The 16,998-nt window shown below is 43.6% G+C and overlaps 1 protein-coding gene across 1 annotated transcript; it reads left to right on the forward strand.

Moving 5' to 3' along the window:
• Positions 1-7,966: 7,966 nt before the first annotated feature.
• On the forward strand, positions 7,967-15,382 carry LOC147854839 (GDSL esterase/lipase At1g28570-like). Its single transcript, XM_087330993.1, has 5 exons — positions 7,967-8,126; positions 12,288-12,584; positions 14,638-14,859; positions 14,941-15,166; positions 15,268-15,382. The coding sequence occupies exons 1-5, from the start codon at positions 7,967-7,969 to the stop codon at positions 15,380-15,382; spliced, it is 1,020 nt and encodes a 339-aa protein (XP_087187119.1).
• Positions 15,383-16,998: the final 1,616 nt, after the last annotated feature.

Below are 16,998 nucleotides of genomic sequence, written 5' to 3' on the forward strand. Positions count from 1 at the left end.
CTTGCCGCGAGTGCCGTCGTTCCTTTCCGGTCCTACCCTCGCCGATCCGGACCTCTCCGGTCCGTGGCTCCCCGGTATGCACCGTTTCTCTCCGGTGACTTCTTCGAATCGGTGTCGTCGGCTCCGTTGTCCTTTCGGTAATGCCGACAATTCTTCCGGAAGTGCCCCGGCTTCCCACAGTGGAAGCATGTGGGTCTTCCTCTTGACTGCGACCGGGTCCCCGACTTCTCCCGTCTTTGCGGACTCCGGTTCCATTGTCTTCCCCGTTCCGATTCGGTAACCAGCGCCTTCGAGTCGGAGGCCGGTTCTTTATCTCTCCGACGCGCTTCTTCGTTCAAAATACTTGTCTTTACCGTTTGTAGGGACAAGTTATCTTCCGTGCAGGAGGTGCTGAGAGTCACCACCAAGTTCTCCCAGCTTTCCGGCAATGTACACATCAGAATGATGGCTTGCATTGCATCCTCCAGCGGGAACTTGATCGCCGCAAGCTGGTTCACGAATCCCATGAACGTGCTTACGTGTTCCACCATACTCTCGCCGTCCCGGTACTTGAGGTTCACTATCTTCCTCATCAGGGAGGTTCGGTTCAACGCATTCTTCCTCTCGTAGAGGCCCGACAGCTTCCGCCACATCTCATATGCGTTGATGTCGTTCGCCACATGTTGTAGAACGCTCACGTCGACGTATTGCCGAATGGTTGCAACGGCTTTCCGGTTCAGAAGCCTCCATTCCGACTCAAGTACCCCCTTCGGTATTTCCGACCTGTCAATCGGTTCGTACAGGTCCCGAACAATCAGAAGATCCTCCATCTTGATCTTCCAGTAGGCGTAATTCTGCGCATTCAGCACCATCATCCCCGGCTGCCCGCTGCCGCCGCCTTCCATTTTCTGCAGCAGCCTGCTCTGATACCAAATTGATGGAAATAATCGACACTTTCTAAACTTCACCTCTCGGCCACAACCAAGGAAACACACGAATCGTTGTTGCAGAAAATGGGAAATGCAAAGATAAATAAGTGGACACACGATTTAACGTGGAAAACCCTGTACGGGAAAAACCACGGGAGTACAAGACTCCGAACCAAAACTATGCACAGAGAAATATACAATGGCGAGCTGCAAGGCGACGACCTTGAGCTCGCTGTCCTCGCCACAGGCGGCGGAATTACACAGAGGCGTCGACCTCTTCCTCTCTCACGCTCTATCTCTCTCACGGCTGCTCTCTCTTCACTCCTCTTGAGTGGAAAAACAGAAAAATGAGTAGCAACATAAAAACTGTTTGCCCTAAGTCATATTTATACACATATGACTTTAGGGCTATTTACAACTATAGCCTCAAGGGCCCTTGGCAAACATATTCACAGATATGTCCCCGCATCCGGATCTCTCTCCGGGTACATTCGTCATCCGGCTCCGAAGCCGGGGTCTTCATCATCCGGTTCCGAAACCGCAACCGGGCTTGTCGTCATTCATCTCCGGACATCCGACCATCCCATCCGGAGGGACCGTAATCCCAACAAATACTTCGTGGCATCCTTTCCGCTGAACCGGCCGATCGTACCGACGACCGCCTCAATGGCTCTGTCGAGGCCGCCGGAGCCCTCGCGTGCGCTCAGTATCCGATCCACGGCCGAAGCCATGGCCTCTGCAAGATCCGACCCTTTCATCTTCTGCTCTTCTGCCGCCTCCTTCACGTCGGGTTCACCAAGATGTCGAGGTATTCCTCGCAGATGCGTGGAATGAGGCGGGACCTCGGGGGTCCTGTACCGAAGAGCAAGAGAGAAAGGAGAAGAGACCCTCTACGTGCGAGCGTAGATTCACAGGGACACGGCCCTTCGACACAAAGACGCGAGTGGGACAGCGACACAAAGAGACGCGAATGTATGTATGTATGTAGACAAAACAACAAGAAGCACAAAGTCGGTTACAACCGAACAGGCCGGCGAACAGATGCCGATGCCTATTCGTAAACGCTCCGAAGGAAAGGAGTAGGTTGGAGGTGCTGCCGGAAGCACTCGAGCATTCCTCAGAGCAGCGCGAGCCTCCCAAAAACCTGCGCAGAAAGAAGCTATGGAGTATGGAAGAGAGAGAAGCCTTCGGCCGACAACCCGACAACACTTTGTCCTTTCTCTAACTGGGATCCCTTTCCTCCTCCTCGTCTCCCTCCTTTTATAGGCAAGAAGGGAGCCGTTTCCTATTAACTTCCTACCTACCAAATCTACCTACCTAGGATCTTCCATGTCCCTAATTCTCTCTTATGTACAACATAAGGCGTACGTGCATGAAGAGCCGGTTCCTATGCTCCGGTGCACCGATTCCGCTTGTGGACGGTTTTCTTCACGACAGCGTAGTGCGGAATCCAGATGTGATAGAATGCACATGCCCCAAGGATCCTTCGCACCTCAGTGACCGACCTGCAATCATCCTTCATCACGGAGATGGCTTGTACCTTTGCCGGGGACGGCTTTCGGTCGAAAGGCCCGAACAGGTGTCCGACTACCAGTATCTCCGATTGTCCAAAGGCTGATTTTTCTCCTGAGAAGGTGAGCCACGCGCTCTCGAGTCTTTGTAGCACCTTCTCGCAGTCGCGGATGTGATCCGTCACGAACCTCCGGCAACCATCGGGCCCGACCAACTCGTCCTTGTCCTCCACCGGACCCCCTTTGATCGGTATGTCGTCTAGAAATGGCATGGTGATGTCCGGGATGCAATCCCTCAACACCTTGTTCATCGCATTCACCATGTGCGCCACCGAGTTTGTTCCCCATTGCGGTAGGGTACACATCTGAACTAGGCTGAGAGGAGTCCACATCGTTGTGACATCCCTGCTCTCTACGGCTAGTTGGAACTGATCGTACCTTGAGTACAGGTCCCCGACCGAGTAGATCAACCTCCTTGGGAAGGCCTCCGCGAACTCATCGATGGTCGGTCTAATACCTGCGTTTGGAATGGTCACCTTCTTGACCGGTTGCAGGTCCTATATGAAGTGCAGTGTGTTGTTCTTCTTTGGCATGGTACACCACCGATTCGAATATGGAGCACTCGATGGTTCGAGGATGACCATCTCCACCTTCTGTTTCAGCAGCTCCATCAACTTCGGGATGTGAGCTCTTGGTACCGGAATCGGTTTGAGATTCCACGGCACATGCGGTACCATGAAGATCACCATTGGTTCCACAACTTTCGGGTCAACGCACCTGATCTCCTTCGGTGAGAATGCAAAAGCCTTCCCGTGCCTCTCGAGCATTCTCTGAAACTGGTCCTCTTCCGCTGGCAGTAGAAAACCACCCCCACCGATCTTGAACTCCTGTAGCGTTATGTCGATGAACGTGTGTCCTATGCTGTCCGGATCTCGTAAACTTGGGTCCGACGCGACCCCCTTTATCCGTAACTCGTTGTCCTCCAGCAAGGGTGCACAATCTTGTACTTCGTATCCACTCGGGCCGTCTGATCCAACTCGAGTCCACTACCGAAGTCGGCGATGACTTCGTACATCTTTTCCAAGCATACCGGAATCTTCCAGTCCTCATTAAGGCCTTCTCCGAACACCTCCCGTAACTTCCCCAAGGTGTCGTCGAAAGAGATTGCCTCCACGGCTCCATTGATTTCCTCTTCAGGGCCGAGGACTCCCCATGCCAGAAGTCGCTCCTCTGCCCGCTTCTTTTCCCGGCCAACTACGCCGACTATCGTACAACCTCCGCTATCAGAGAACCAAAATTTTCTACCTATGGTACGTGTCTTTTCGCCTATAGTACATCTGTGGGGTTTTCCCAAGATGTCCGGACTATCGCGGCCCCACGCCTTGATAGCCCTCTCTAAAAATCCCCTCGGTTTTCGGCACCGAGGGTCTCACGGTTATGCTCATGTTCGGTCGCACCGTCAGGAACTGGTCTGAGTGACGCCCATCCTGGCTCTTGACTCGTGCATATGCCAAACCGTTGTCCAACACCTTTGTCTCCATGCGCGCCGCCGTGATGTACGGTTCTCCGAGTATCACCAGATGCGAGGACGTCTCCTGCACGAAGAAGTGTTGGTCGATCTCGACATCGCCAATGTTCACTCGCACATTCGGGCAGGCTCCGTGTAGCTCCTCCGTGGGGCACGTTGCTGCCCGTATCTTCTACCCGTGCTTGGTGTTGATCGGCCACTTTCCCTTCTTGTAGAAGTCCATGGACATCAAGTTGATCTCCGAACCATGGTCTACCAATGCCACCACTGGCTCCTGGACGTCCCCGATACGAACAGGGGTTTCCTCGAGTAGTGGCCCTAGCCCAATGTAGCCTCGAGTAGTGGCTTTCCGCCAATTCATCCTCCAGGGCCATGTCTTCTAGGTGCGTCGTTCGCACCTCCACCGGCTTCTCCGGCTCCAGCTCTGTTGAAAGCCTTTTCTGCTTCACCAAGTCTACGATGGAGTCGTGGAACTCCTTCTTCGCGATACCGAGCACTTCCCTTAGCGACAGCTCCACTTTGTTGTCGAGGATCTGTTCCTCTAGGACCTTTCGTAGGTCCGTGATCCTTTCGATCTCCGTGCTCAACCGATAACCGGCCTTCCTGGCCTTTGTCCGGTGCGCTGGATGCACCTACATCACTCTGCTTCGGCCCGAACCGGGTCTCATACCATTGTAAGGGTCCGCCCCCCCCGGTCTTTCCCGCTCACTTGTCTTCCACCAGAACCTCGTAGTTCTGGCACGCGACTTCCACGAATCCCGTCTTCTCTTCGACCGGGTCACTCCACCCAGTTACCTCCCAGACCCGTCTTTCCACGCGGTTCGCTTCCTCTTCCTTTAGCCTTACGCCGGCGAGGCCTTCCAGCATCACCGGTCAGAATCCGACTTCCTTCGTCTTCCGGTCTTCATCGCATCCGACCCGGATTCCAGCCGACACCGAGTAGTGGACGGTCTCCGCATGACGAGCTGCCACTTCTTCCATTAGCCGTTTCATACCCCCCCGTCCGACATTCAGATCCAGGGCCCTCCGAGTCTTGCTAGTGTGCACCCAACCGTTCCACAGGTACACCATGTTAGCTCTTATCGCTTCGGCGAAGTCCCCGCAGTCCTTTCGGGCGTGGCCGACCGCGTCGCACCACAAGCACCGGCTCCCAGCCGGAGGCCTTCGGTCACGGACTTGTTCACCGCCGTCCCTCCGTGCTTGCGTGATCTGGAGGTCCCTCACCATCTAAGTCAGCTCCTCCAGAGCCGCTCCTCCGGACGAGCCTTTGACCATGCCGGTCGATGTCGAGCCGGTCTCGAGCCAGTCTTGAGTCTCTTCCCTTCACGCCGATGGGGGTACCTCGACCTTCCTTGTCGCAATAGAACCCACCCCCGTCAAGCCTTTATTGACCCACTCACGCCGTTTGTCAAAACGGCCGCAAACTCTCTTTACCACGGCCCAGTCGGTTGTTAGGCCGTCATCGGTCTCCAACAGGAAGCCCACTTGCTCCCGGTCCCTTGCGTCCACCGATTTAATGAACAATAGGACACGACTCGTGTCCAGCACGGTCCGGCCCAGCACCGAAAGTCGTGCGAAGCGTTCTTCAAACTCCCAAAGGAGCATCGACGCGTTTCTCCCCTTTTCGGGGGTCTCCACCCATTCCATGAAGTCCCGCTTCGACAGCCGAAGCGCGTCATCAAGCTCGTATTTTTCAAGAAGCCGACCTTCAAACTCTTCCCAGGTCCGACTCTCAGCCTGTACCTCAAGCACCTCCACGTGGATGCCCGGCATCGCCACCCGAGGGAATTCGGCCAGTCGCCTGTCCTCCGGGATGTCCCTCATCACCATTTCGGCTCGGTAGGCCTCCAAATAGCTCGTGGCGTCCTTCCCACCGAACCGGCCTATCGTGCCAACGACCACTTCAATAGCCCTATCGAGGATGCCTGTGCCTTCGTGCGCACTCATTATCTGATCCACAGCCGAAGCCATGGCTTCTACAAGATCCGACCCTCTCATCTTTCTATTCCTCTGCCGCGTGTTCACGTCGGGTTCACCAAATATGTCACATTGTTACGCGCGTGTGTGGAGAACGAGGTGGGACCACCGGGGCCTCGGACCGAGAAATAACCGAATGAGGGGAGGGGAGGGAAACTAACGATGTAATTCACACACGCACGGACCCACAGAATCACAGGAATTGCAACTAGCTACAAAACGCGAGATGGAGACAGAACGAATGTTTATGTATATATAAATCAAGGTGTTACAACCGGCAAGCTGGCGAGTGATGGGCTTCGACACCCGCACACGCACACACACACACATAGAGAATGCGAGATGGAGGCTCTGTCGGGAGCACTCGGGCGTCCCGCAGAGCAGAGTCAGCCTCCCGAAACCTGCACAAAACAATTATGGAGACGATAGAGGAGAGGAGAAGCGCTCGGTTCCTGTCCGGCAACACTTCATCCCCCACAAGGAAACAACAAAAACCTATTTCTCACTTCTCCCTCTCTTTTATAACCCAAGGAGAGAGGCCATTACCACCCGTTACATCATGTGTATTCTCTGTCCTTTCGGACAGGGATACGCCTCGATTTTTTCCCTACTGAATGCGTGCTACCTAGGATTTCACCTCAGCCGACTTGTACCTATCTACGTACTATACAACAAAACTTGTGCCCACATGTAAGGGCCGGTTTACACACGTTATACTCGGTTTCCGTCTAGGGACGGTTTTCTCCACGACAACGTATAAGGTACTGTCCCACGGGCGTGCCATGTGTTACCCGGCCGACAAAGGAGTTAAAGACCAGAATGTGAAAGGGATTGTTTATTCGGAATCTATTTTAATTAAGTAGTTTATGAGACGTGAACGGACGGACCGGAATCGGTATGCTGATCCGGATCCGGACCGGTTCCGAACAAGTGCCAGTTGGCACCATTTTGTACTCAGCACTGGTGACCTATATAAAAGGCCGATTACAATGTAAAACTTTGACGGATAATTAATAGAGCTTCTTGTTTTATCTTTAAGTGTTGATTACCGTTCTGTACTAATTGTTCTATCATACGCGTGTATCGAGTCTAATGCCATATTGCTAAGTAACCAATTAAGTCTGATTAATCGTTGTGTCTTAAGTTATCTCGTCGTAACACCCCTTTAGTGAAGTCTCTTCCGTAGACACCCTGTGTTAGGCCATTGTCCGGCCCTAACGAATAATAGTTACATAACCTTCTAACAACCTACCCACCATAGAACGTAATATTCGTGTTCGTGGAGGCATCCAAACGTTTGAATACGTTTGGAAACGAACACGTTTGAAAGGAGAAAAATGCATGGTCCTTTTTTTCCCCTTTTTTTTTTTCTTTTTAAAGATACATTGTCGCTTCCTCTCTCTCTCTCTCTCTCTCTCTCTCTCTCTCTCTCTCTCTCTCTCTCTCTCTCTCTCCCCACACACACAGAATCACAATCTGCATACTTTTTTGGGTGGGAGGTGAATGAACTCTGTAACCCGAATTAATTAGTGATGAATGGATCCACAAAGGAATGAATGGCTTCCCAATTCTGATGCGATATGAGATCTTAAAGGGGGCATTTCTCTTATGAGGATGTAGGAGACACTCCACACTCTCATTGGTTTTTCTGCTCCACCAATCCAATGGGGGACTTTCGGTGGGGTGTGGGCAAAGCTCAATTGGAAGAAGAGAGAGAAAATGGGCGGGGGGGGTGGGCTATGTCTGTATTATTATAACAAAAAAAAAGAGAATTAGCCAGAAAAAGGCAGAGAGAGAGAGAGAGAGAGAGAGGATCATTCCTGCACAGGGGAGAAAAGAAACACCTTTTTTGTGTTTTGTCTCTTTTTTGTTCACTTGGGATTTTGATTAAATGGATAATCAGAAGAACGAGAAAGATGCTTGATTAATCATCATCATCATCATCATGGCGACAGACGCATGTGATCTATACATACTTGCACACTAATTTACGGCTTCTCAAGAGCATCAAAGAAAGAGGTTACACCCCATTGGAAATTACAATGGAAATGGTTGATAAAGAGGAAGATGTTGAAAGGTTACTGAACTTGCAAAAAGAGCGAGAAATTTTACATACTGAAAATTCAAATGATATCCTCAATAGTATGCAAGATGAGGACATTGAAGACAGTTATGTTGTTGGTAGTAATGAGGCACATTCTAGTGAGAGTCCTCAAACAAATTACTATGTCAATTGAACTAGTAGAATTTCTAGTAGAATTTTGGTTAGTGTCATATTTTCTTCGTATTCTCGAATATAAGCTTTATGAGTTTTTGAATCTTTGATGATAGTTTATAATGACATAGTTCACTTGTTGGGATTGAGAGTGAATCAATATATAATATAGGCCATATTCAATCCAATCAAACGTGTCAATCCAATCCAACTTGGAGATGATTTACCATACACGTATGATTGAATCATTCGCGCACGCGAATGCACGTATGATACGTATGGTTCATTCTATGCTACCCACTTTACATATTTGCACACATTTACATAAATGTGCGTGTGTTTACACATATTAATATACTCACACTTACTCATGTGCACACTTGCACATACTTACAACATGACTTTTAATACAAGACTTTACATGTATCCATCCACGTACCATCACTTATACACTCATACACTTACAATCCCATGGATAACTTTGCAACTTGGTCGTCAGCCCAAGTTATGCAAGCCACAAATTGGATGAGTGAAGAAAGGGTACAATGGGAAAAGACCAAAATGGTGCAACAACAAGAGGACGAGTTGAAACAGTACCTCCTAACCAAACTCTGGAAAGTTGGTCGCCCTACCATTATCTCACCCCATATATAGCATTGAGTGCACATCATGAAAATCAACCACTTTAGAACTTTCAATGTGTGCCAAATATCACACCTCAAAACAAGAAGTAGATAAATGGCATGCCACTCTTCCCAAAGAGCATATCAACATTGCCAATGAACAATTTCAAGTGTCCGAGACATGCATTCGAGCAATGGAGGCTTGCATTACCCCTATGGCAAAACAGTTGACCAATGCTAACCAAAGTGCCACCACAACAACTGCCAATGTCGACACTAATGCAACATCAACCCTATGATTGGCAATTATACAATTAGAGATAGCTATGTGGTGTGTAATTAGTGCACATCCATGTGGAAGATGATGCCCATTCTAGTAGTGCTTTCCAATAATTGCTCAAATACCAAATTGGGGAACATCTAAAGGAGAAGAACTTACCCTCCAACACCATACACCATGGGCTTCATGCAACTAGCACTCATGCCTGGATCACTTCTTAGCATGCCCAACACTACCATGGAATGTCACCATACCTATTGTATCTACTACGTGGGCAACGTTGTATCGACGGCTTGGCAATGTTGGGTTGCCAATGCCATGGACGTCCATTTGATTGATCCACTTTGGTCAATCAAACATTATATAGCAATGTGTGTGGACCTAGATCCAATTGATTGATGATACAAGATAGGAGTAACCTCATATATTGCTCCTAAGAGTAGAAGATAGAGATATAACCATAACCAATAAACATTATGTAACAAACAAAGTGGCCAAGTGACATCACAATTTATGGATAATACATCAGAGATGTAAACTCATGATGCACTTAACCAATGAAGATAGTTATACAAGAATACATTCAATTTATTTGACAACCTTGAGGTCACCCACTAGATTACGGTTTCACTTAATAATAATAATAATAGTGACCACACACAAGTAATGTATTAACTTTTGGACACCACCAGCCCTTTGAGACCATAGGTTAGCTCTTAGTAATCCTAATGGCTACGCACAAGAAATGTATTAACTCTTCGACACCACCAACGCTATTGACCGACACACCATTCTATCAACCATAACCATAAGTTCAAAGTGCTTGCTCAAGTGCTTTATCTTGTTCCCCCTCCATATCACTCGATCCCTTGGATTTCCACTTCATTTTTGGGTTCTAAAAACCCAATCATTTGGTGGGGCTCGAAGTCCTCACATGATTTTTCTTGTTTTTTATTATTGCTATTCCCCACATAGATGTTGCACTTTGATTTCAAGCTTAAACTCAAGGCTAGGTGTATAACCCCTAACTGTCAAATTTGTCTCTTTAACCCTCCTTTCTGGATTTTTCATGCAAGAAAACCCCTTTGCTTTCCCCTTCACACTAATTCCCCTTTAATTTCTTTTTGAAAGCCTATCCTTATTCAGCCTCTCTAACATACACCTTGAGATGTTCCTATAAACCTCCTTGCAATATCTCTATATAAACACACACACACACACAACCCCCCTTCACCTCATTTATATGAGCATATTGTTTGAAATATGCATGCCTATAGAAATAGGAAACTTCATTGATATTTAAAACCCCAAAAATCACTCACTCAAAAATGCTCACTAACAAGACTTTGCATGCACTCTAGAGAGGAACTTGAACACCAACATTAATTTCAGGTATACACTATGGTAAAGAAGGTAGGTTTTAGGACTAAAGGAGATTTTAGAATACATTTAAGACATTGGCTAAGGTTCACCAAAACCAAGTTGAAATACCACTATAGGAAGGACAAATATGGGAGTGCTTTCTCTCCATCGGTACTTCAATTGTTGTAAATAACCTATTACTAGTAAACGTGGGCAAGAGCAATGTTTAATGTAACATTGTTCAAACTATACAAGTAAATTTTGATGATGGTTAGATAAACTTGGAGTAAAAATTTGTCAATGGCATATCTAAAGCGAGATTTAATCAATCGTATGCTTATGGTAATTGAACAATGTATATGGACGTGCATTAGTTGATTCCATATCTAAATAAGTCTAAAGAAAGAAGTCGTGATCAAGATTCAATCATTTATATAATAGTCGTATGTTATGTTTGTACAATTATTGAATTGATTAAATATTGAATTCCTTCTATACGTATTGCGATAGTGTGATCAGAACAAATTAAGATTGCATTGACTTATAGTATATTTGTGAATGAGATAATAAATGTGAATGCGAGAGTACAAGTGACGATGAACCGCTGACAATAACAATTAACAATACACAGGTAACTTGATTCCACACCTAATCACAATACTTGATCAAGATTAAAATGAGTTAGGCTATCGTAATCAAATTCAATCATATGCATATCATTAATTTGCCAACACATCATAGGGTGTACACAACATCTAGGGGGCTAATGAGAGTGGTGGTTAGATATCATAATACTTGACTTTTTTACAATAAAAATATATTGTATTTTGCCTAGTGTTAGAATGAAGTATGACAGTCCTTATAACTTCCAAGAATATGACTTTCAATGAAAGACATGGCCTAACTTTGAGATATGGACATTTCATGAATATTGATTATAGTTTGTTCTATTAAAAATAAACGTTGCTTATAGTTTGTTTTATATTTAAGTGAAACCACAAATAAATAATTGCCTATTTCATGATGTTTGGATGTAAACAATCCCCATAACTTTGAATAATATGATTTAAAACAAAATGTCCCTAACATTGACATATAGGCATTTCATAAACATTGCATCCATCCTTGAAGTATACAATCACTTTATGTCTCAAAAGCTTTGGATGTGTAATTACTAGAACTACCCTCGTAGTATTTCGAAAATTGTGGTGGCAAAATTTGCATCTTTTCTAAGCAAGAATCCCCACATCATACCAATGGTAGGCCTCAGAACTACGAAAGCGGAATGTCAAGAATCGTGATCATGAAATTTACATATTTTTTACACTTTGGCACACATTTTAAATGGATAACTACAATTGCGTATATCAAGAATCGGAACCATGAAATTTTGCATCATTTCAAGAATCAGGACCATGAAAGCTAGATTCCTCATGGCATACAAATGGAATCGAACTAACATAGTAATATATCATGAATTGTGACCATTAAATTTGTATCTTTTCAAAGCTAGAATTGTCATATCATGTTGTTTCAAAAATTATGCTACAATGAAATGAAACAAACCTAAGTTTGTGTGTTGTGTGTGTATCACATATTTTATTTTATTTTTAAGGAAGATACACCTTAGTATATTACTTGAAAAGTCTACATAAGAAAAACAGAAGGAGACATTTCATCTCACTTCTTTTTGTAAGATACAAAAGCTAGTGCATCTGATGGTACAGATGATGTCATATATGTGTATCACATATTTCTCTTTAACTTAAAAGATAATTATTTGATATAACCACCATAGAGATATGTATATCAAGGTAGTTTTTTTATTATGTCCATGCTCAATCAATACAGTGTATAAATTGAAGATGATTCTATCCTCTTAGTCTTATCTCCTTCATTGGGTTCCAAAATGAAGAATTCAAATAGTGTTGAAGTACTAATATTGGCAATACTTATAAATATTTTGTGGATAGGGGTACCAAGAGTTTTTGCAAACTGCGATATTCCGGCAATATTTGCCTTTGGTGACTCTCTTTCTGATACAGGCAATTGTGCACTCTCTCAATCACCTGCTGCCATTGCTTTTTGCAACCGCACACGGGACCTCCCTTTCGGCGAGACCTTTCCTCACCATGGGTTCCTTCGATTCTCTGATGGCCTTCTCATTATCGATTGGCTATGTATGTTCCCCACACATCACCTTAATCTTTACTAAGACATTAACGTCAAGATCTTCTCTTTGTTGTGTAGTAATATGGTACACATTAAAACATGTTTTCCTCTTCTTCTTCTTTTCCAAAAAAAACACTACTTCACATTAGTTAGCAAACAAATTACATCATAGACCACCAACAATTCATTAACCCTCACTTTGGCCTTCTCACCAAAGTGGACATAGTCCCCACCTCATTTTCAACAAAAGTATCCCAACAACTCTTATAACCTAGTAATTTGTACCATATCTATACATATTTACAGCACCTGTTCCCTGATGGAAGCCATTGGCGGAAACAGCCATCAGGGTGCTTAGTAGTTCCATTCAGGCCCTAATGATGATTTGCCCACCATAGGAGATCTACCCCATTTCAGCAGGAACTTTGACCGAGCTCTTTCAGCTGCATCAAATTCTCCATAAATCGAGTCGTATCCTCCCCGTAGCCAAGATACCAGTTCGAACCAGATATTTAACAACACCTCCCTCTTACTCTTAGTTGCTAAAATAAGTTAACCTTGATGAAAGTAGAGAGATAGAACCGCACAGACACAATCTTTGTTCCTATAAGCCTTAGTAATGTTTCCAAACATTTATCTCTCTTACCATTAAAAAAAACTAATGTTTGCCCACCTGTTGCTTACCTCCAAGTCCAATATATAAATAACATGCCATTTTTTACATGGTCCAAGCTATAGTTGACATAGTTTTGTGGTGTAGGTTAAGAAATTTTAGTAAGATGATGTATATTATGACAAAAATGTATAAAGATAAGGATTTGAACCCATGACCTTGTAGGGATAACCCAAACTAGAGTAGGGATACTAATATAAGTTCAAATTGATATAATTAATTTTTACTGCCATATAGAGAAAATCTAGTTGTTTCGAACTACAATAAATCAAACATGGTACTTTATAACAAAATGATTTTTGAAGTCAAATTTTCAAAGAGCTTGTGTTTTAATTACTTGGACTCTATTAACTAGTATCACTATGTATGATGTATAGAAGCTTCATATCATGAAATTACAAAGATTTCATAGGAAAATAGTCTACTTTATGCAATGAAAATCCAAAGATAGAGGAGTACTCATTGCAAAGATGTGATACCTCATATTGAAGTTGAAACATACTAATGTGCATGAAAAATCTGTTTTATGTAAAGAAGTACTAGCAGTTGACTAGAAAGACAAGATAGCGACAATATTTAAAGAGTGAGATATTGTTGTGTCCTCAAATATTTCTTGGCATATTAACTTTGCATACTGCCTACAAATTGTAGTCGACTTGTCTAATGATTGACGTAAGTCTATTTGATAGATTTTGTTGTAGTCCTAGACAAAATAAGAGATCAAAAGAGTGAATGAATAGGAGAAAGTGATTGAAGAAGATAGGTACATATTTAGATCTTGTCTAGTTTAAAAAATATCTTATACAACCAATTAATAGTCTCACCAAGTCAAGTCACATGAGGGGATAGTTGGGGGCTTGAGGATCCAAATTCTTGGATTACTACTAGTGATCCATGAAGACTTGCTCAAATGCTTTCTTTGCGATCTTCATAGGTTTATACAAAATTTGTTGGCACTTTATAACTTTGGGTTTACTAGATAGCGCGTCAACATCCGTGAGGACCATCACAATTATTTCCCCGGTTGATTCTTCGAAGCCCGTTCCCTTGGTTGTGGTTTCGCTAGATAGTAGATAGGGACAGTGGGAATCTCGTTAATCCATTCATGCGCATCACTAATTAGATGATGAGGCATTTGGCTACCTTAAGCCGTCATTTACCCGCGCTTGGTGAGTAAAATCTCATGGGAGAAGTATTTTCTTGCAATAACCAATTTAATTGCCATCCTAGTACCCGTGTGTCGACGCCATTAAATTGGTTGTAGTAATATTGTCATAATTTTCACATGCAATAATCATGATTGTATCAAATTGTATGAAGTTGAGAGAGCGGGAGATAGAGATTTATAGTTCCTTTAATGTATACATTATTGGAAATTCATGATTCAGCTAGTTCGATCGGGCTTGAGTTCATCCAACCCTACTTTGATAAGAATGCGAACTTCAAAAATGGTATTAATTTTGCATATGCTGGAGCTCCTGCACTTCCTACTTCATTTCTTAATAGCATGGGGATCTTCACAACAACTAATGTCTCCCTTAGTGATGAAATTTCATGGTATTTACAAGTTAAGGCTAAAATAGCATCAAATCCATACAAATTTATCCCAGGTAACAGAAGGAAACTTTATTACAAAATTTTATATTTGTTTTGCCAATCTATTATATCTTGAATGAAATTATTTTCATTAGGAAAACCTACATTGGCTTCCTTTGATCGTGGACTATACATAATGGAGATTGGAGGCAATGACTATCTTGCTGCGTTTGCTGCAAATCAAACACCTGATTATGTCAACAAAAATTTGGTGCCGCTCGTAGCTCAAAAAATACGCACTAGCATTGAAGTAGGTTATCAAAACTTGAATACAATCTTCACAATTGTTACTCCAATTTGCATAAAAATTAAGCATTTAAGGTCTCTCTCATTTTGCAATATTTGTAGTAGACAAGAATAATTTATGCATGTGTATGTCTTTGTGAGAGAGAATGAGGTAGATATCTTTTTTGTGTCCATAGGAGACCTATCTGTGATCTATGGGATGGGGATGATGGAGGACTGAACTTGGGTTCTATTATAAAAGTCATGGATGTGGATGTAACTCAAGTTGTAAGATCAAATCTTGGAGAATAGAACATCATGTACTCAACCTCTACAGTCAATAGTTTCATCCACAGATTGAAACATTCAGACATGTGTGTTTATTATCCTCAAAGTTCATATATGATCTATGAGACCAAACATGAAATATTTCACATAGTGTGGAATTAAGTAATGATTCTCAATGGTCCAAGAATTTTAGTGACGAGCCTTACAATAGAGAGTGCATGTTTGATTGTCAAAGGAGTATGTGTAAGGAGTGGACTAGTCGACAATGTGTGGAAAGCTCGAATATGGTGCAACAAAGAATGTTATATCAAAGTGTGATGATCAAGACTCCTAAACTTGTTTAGAGAAAAATATGCATAGTTGGTGTGACTTGAAGGATTTTTTTATGACTTGAAGGATCAGGTCGAAGTGTAGGTTAGCCTAAATGCTAACTAATGGTATTAGAGTGACAAGCTCTTCTATGAAAAAGTGAGAAAGAACTTTCAAAGACCCAACAATGCCTACAAGGAGCTTAAGTGTAACATACAAGAGAATAAGAGAAGAAAGAGATGAATGGTCATTGAGAAGAAAGGGAAGTGTTCAACAATGCTAGAAGTTAAATTACTAGAAGATAGTCCCCATGTAATCACATGCTTTGATCACTAGGTTATCACACAAGGGAAACTCTTGTGGAACTGTACAACTCATAGAAGAGGAGGCTTGGAGGTTTGAAAGTTTGACCACATAAAATTTTCATGATGGAAGAATCTAATTCATGATGTTTAATTTGGAGGTAGGAATAGAAGTCATTAGATGGCAAGAATACATTAGCATGACTAATTAGATTATGAGGATCTTGATCATCTTCCAATGTTGACAATCTGACTCCATCTCGCAGATAGTCCATACATTTTTGTAGTAAATTGCCAAAACTCAAGGGATATGCCAAAGAAGTTCCACAACAAGTATGAGAAGAAGACCATATCAAACAACTTTGATTAACGTTAAATCCTTTGGAAATGCCTCCTATGTATTATAAGTTGAAAGTGGGGTACATTTCTGAAACATTATTTCTAATGTGGCATGTTAAGAAACCAAACGGGAGAGAGAGAGGGGGGGCGGGAGAGAGGGAGGGAGTTTAGGGATCGGTTTGGTTCAAGTTTGAGAACCCCTAAACTGGTTTAGGCTTAACCAGTTTGGCTTGGATCAGGCCAAACCGGTTAAGCCTAAACCGAACCGTTGTCGATTCCTACTAGTCACTAGTGTATACAGGGATATTATTTATTTTATGTAGGGATAAATCTAGGTCAATATCGTAGTGTGTTGATAATTGCCTGGAATAAGTCTCTCTCTCGAGTAGTGATGAGTGATACACATGGTAGAGATGTTGCAGTTGAGATTTTGCTTGAAGGGAGTGGTGCATAAATAGTTCAGATTTTATGCTAGACATTTTGTGGAGAGCAATGGCGTTAGAACATAATGCACACAAATGTTTTGTGGAAAATTATTGTATTCGAAACCTCTAGTCTATTGTCACCATAGGAGAGCTAAATGTGTTACCTAGTCCGACATCATGTTAACGACATGGCTTGCTTGGTCTATGATCCACACAATGTCATAAGGATCACAGAAACCTAGAGGGGGTCAACGTAGTCAATTGA

This window comes from Azolla caroliniana, unplaced genomic scaffold (genome assembly GCF_043228905.1).
Source record: "Azolla caroliniana isolate FFs.n. ecotype wild unplaced genomic scaffold, voAzoCaro1.0.p SCAF_15, whole genome shotgun sequence".
Classification (NCBI taxonomy): domain Eukaryota; kingdom Viridiplantae; phylum Streptophyta; class Polypodiopsida; order Salviniales; family Salviniaceae; genus Azolla; species Azolla caroliniana.

What these genes read in the sequence shown, in the direction of transcription:
- LOC147854839 (XM_087330993.1), top strand. Translation starts at nt 7,967, where the DNA reads ATGGAAATGGTTGATAAAGAGGAAGATGTTGAAAGGTTACTGAACTTG. An exon ending in TCTCATTATCGATTGGCTAT is followed by an intron (nt 12,585 to 14,637) that starts GTATGTTCCCCA and finishes TTCATGATTCAG; the next exon opens with CTAGTTCGATCGGGCTTGAG. An exon ending in TCCATACAAATTTATCCCAG is followed by an intron (nt 14,860 to 14,940) that starts GTAACAGAAGGA and finishes TATTTTCATTAG; the next exon opens with GAAAACCTACATTGGCTTCC.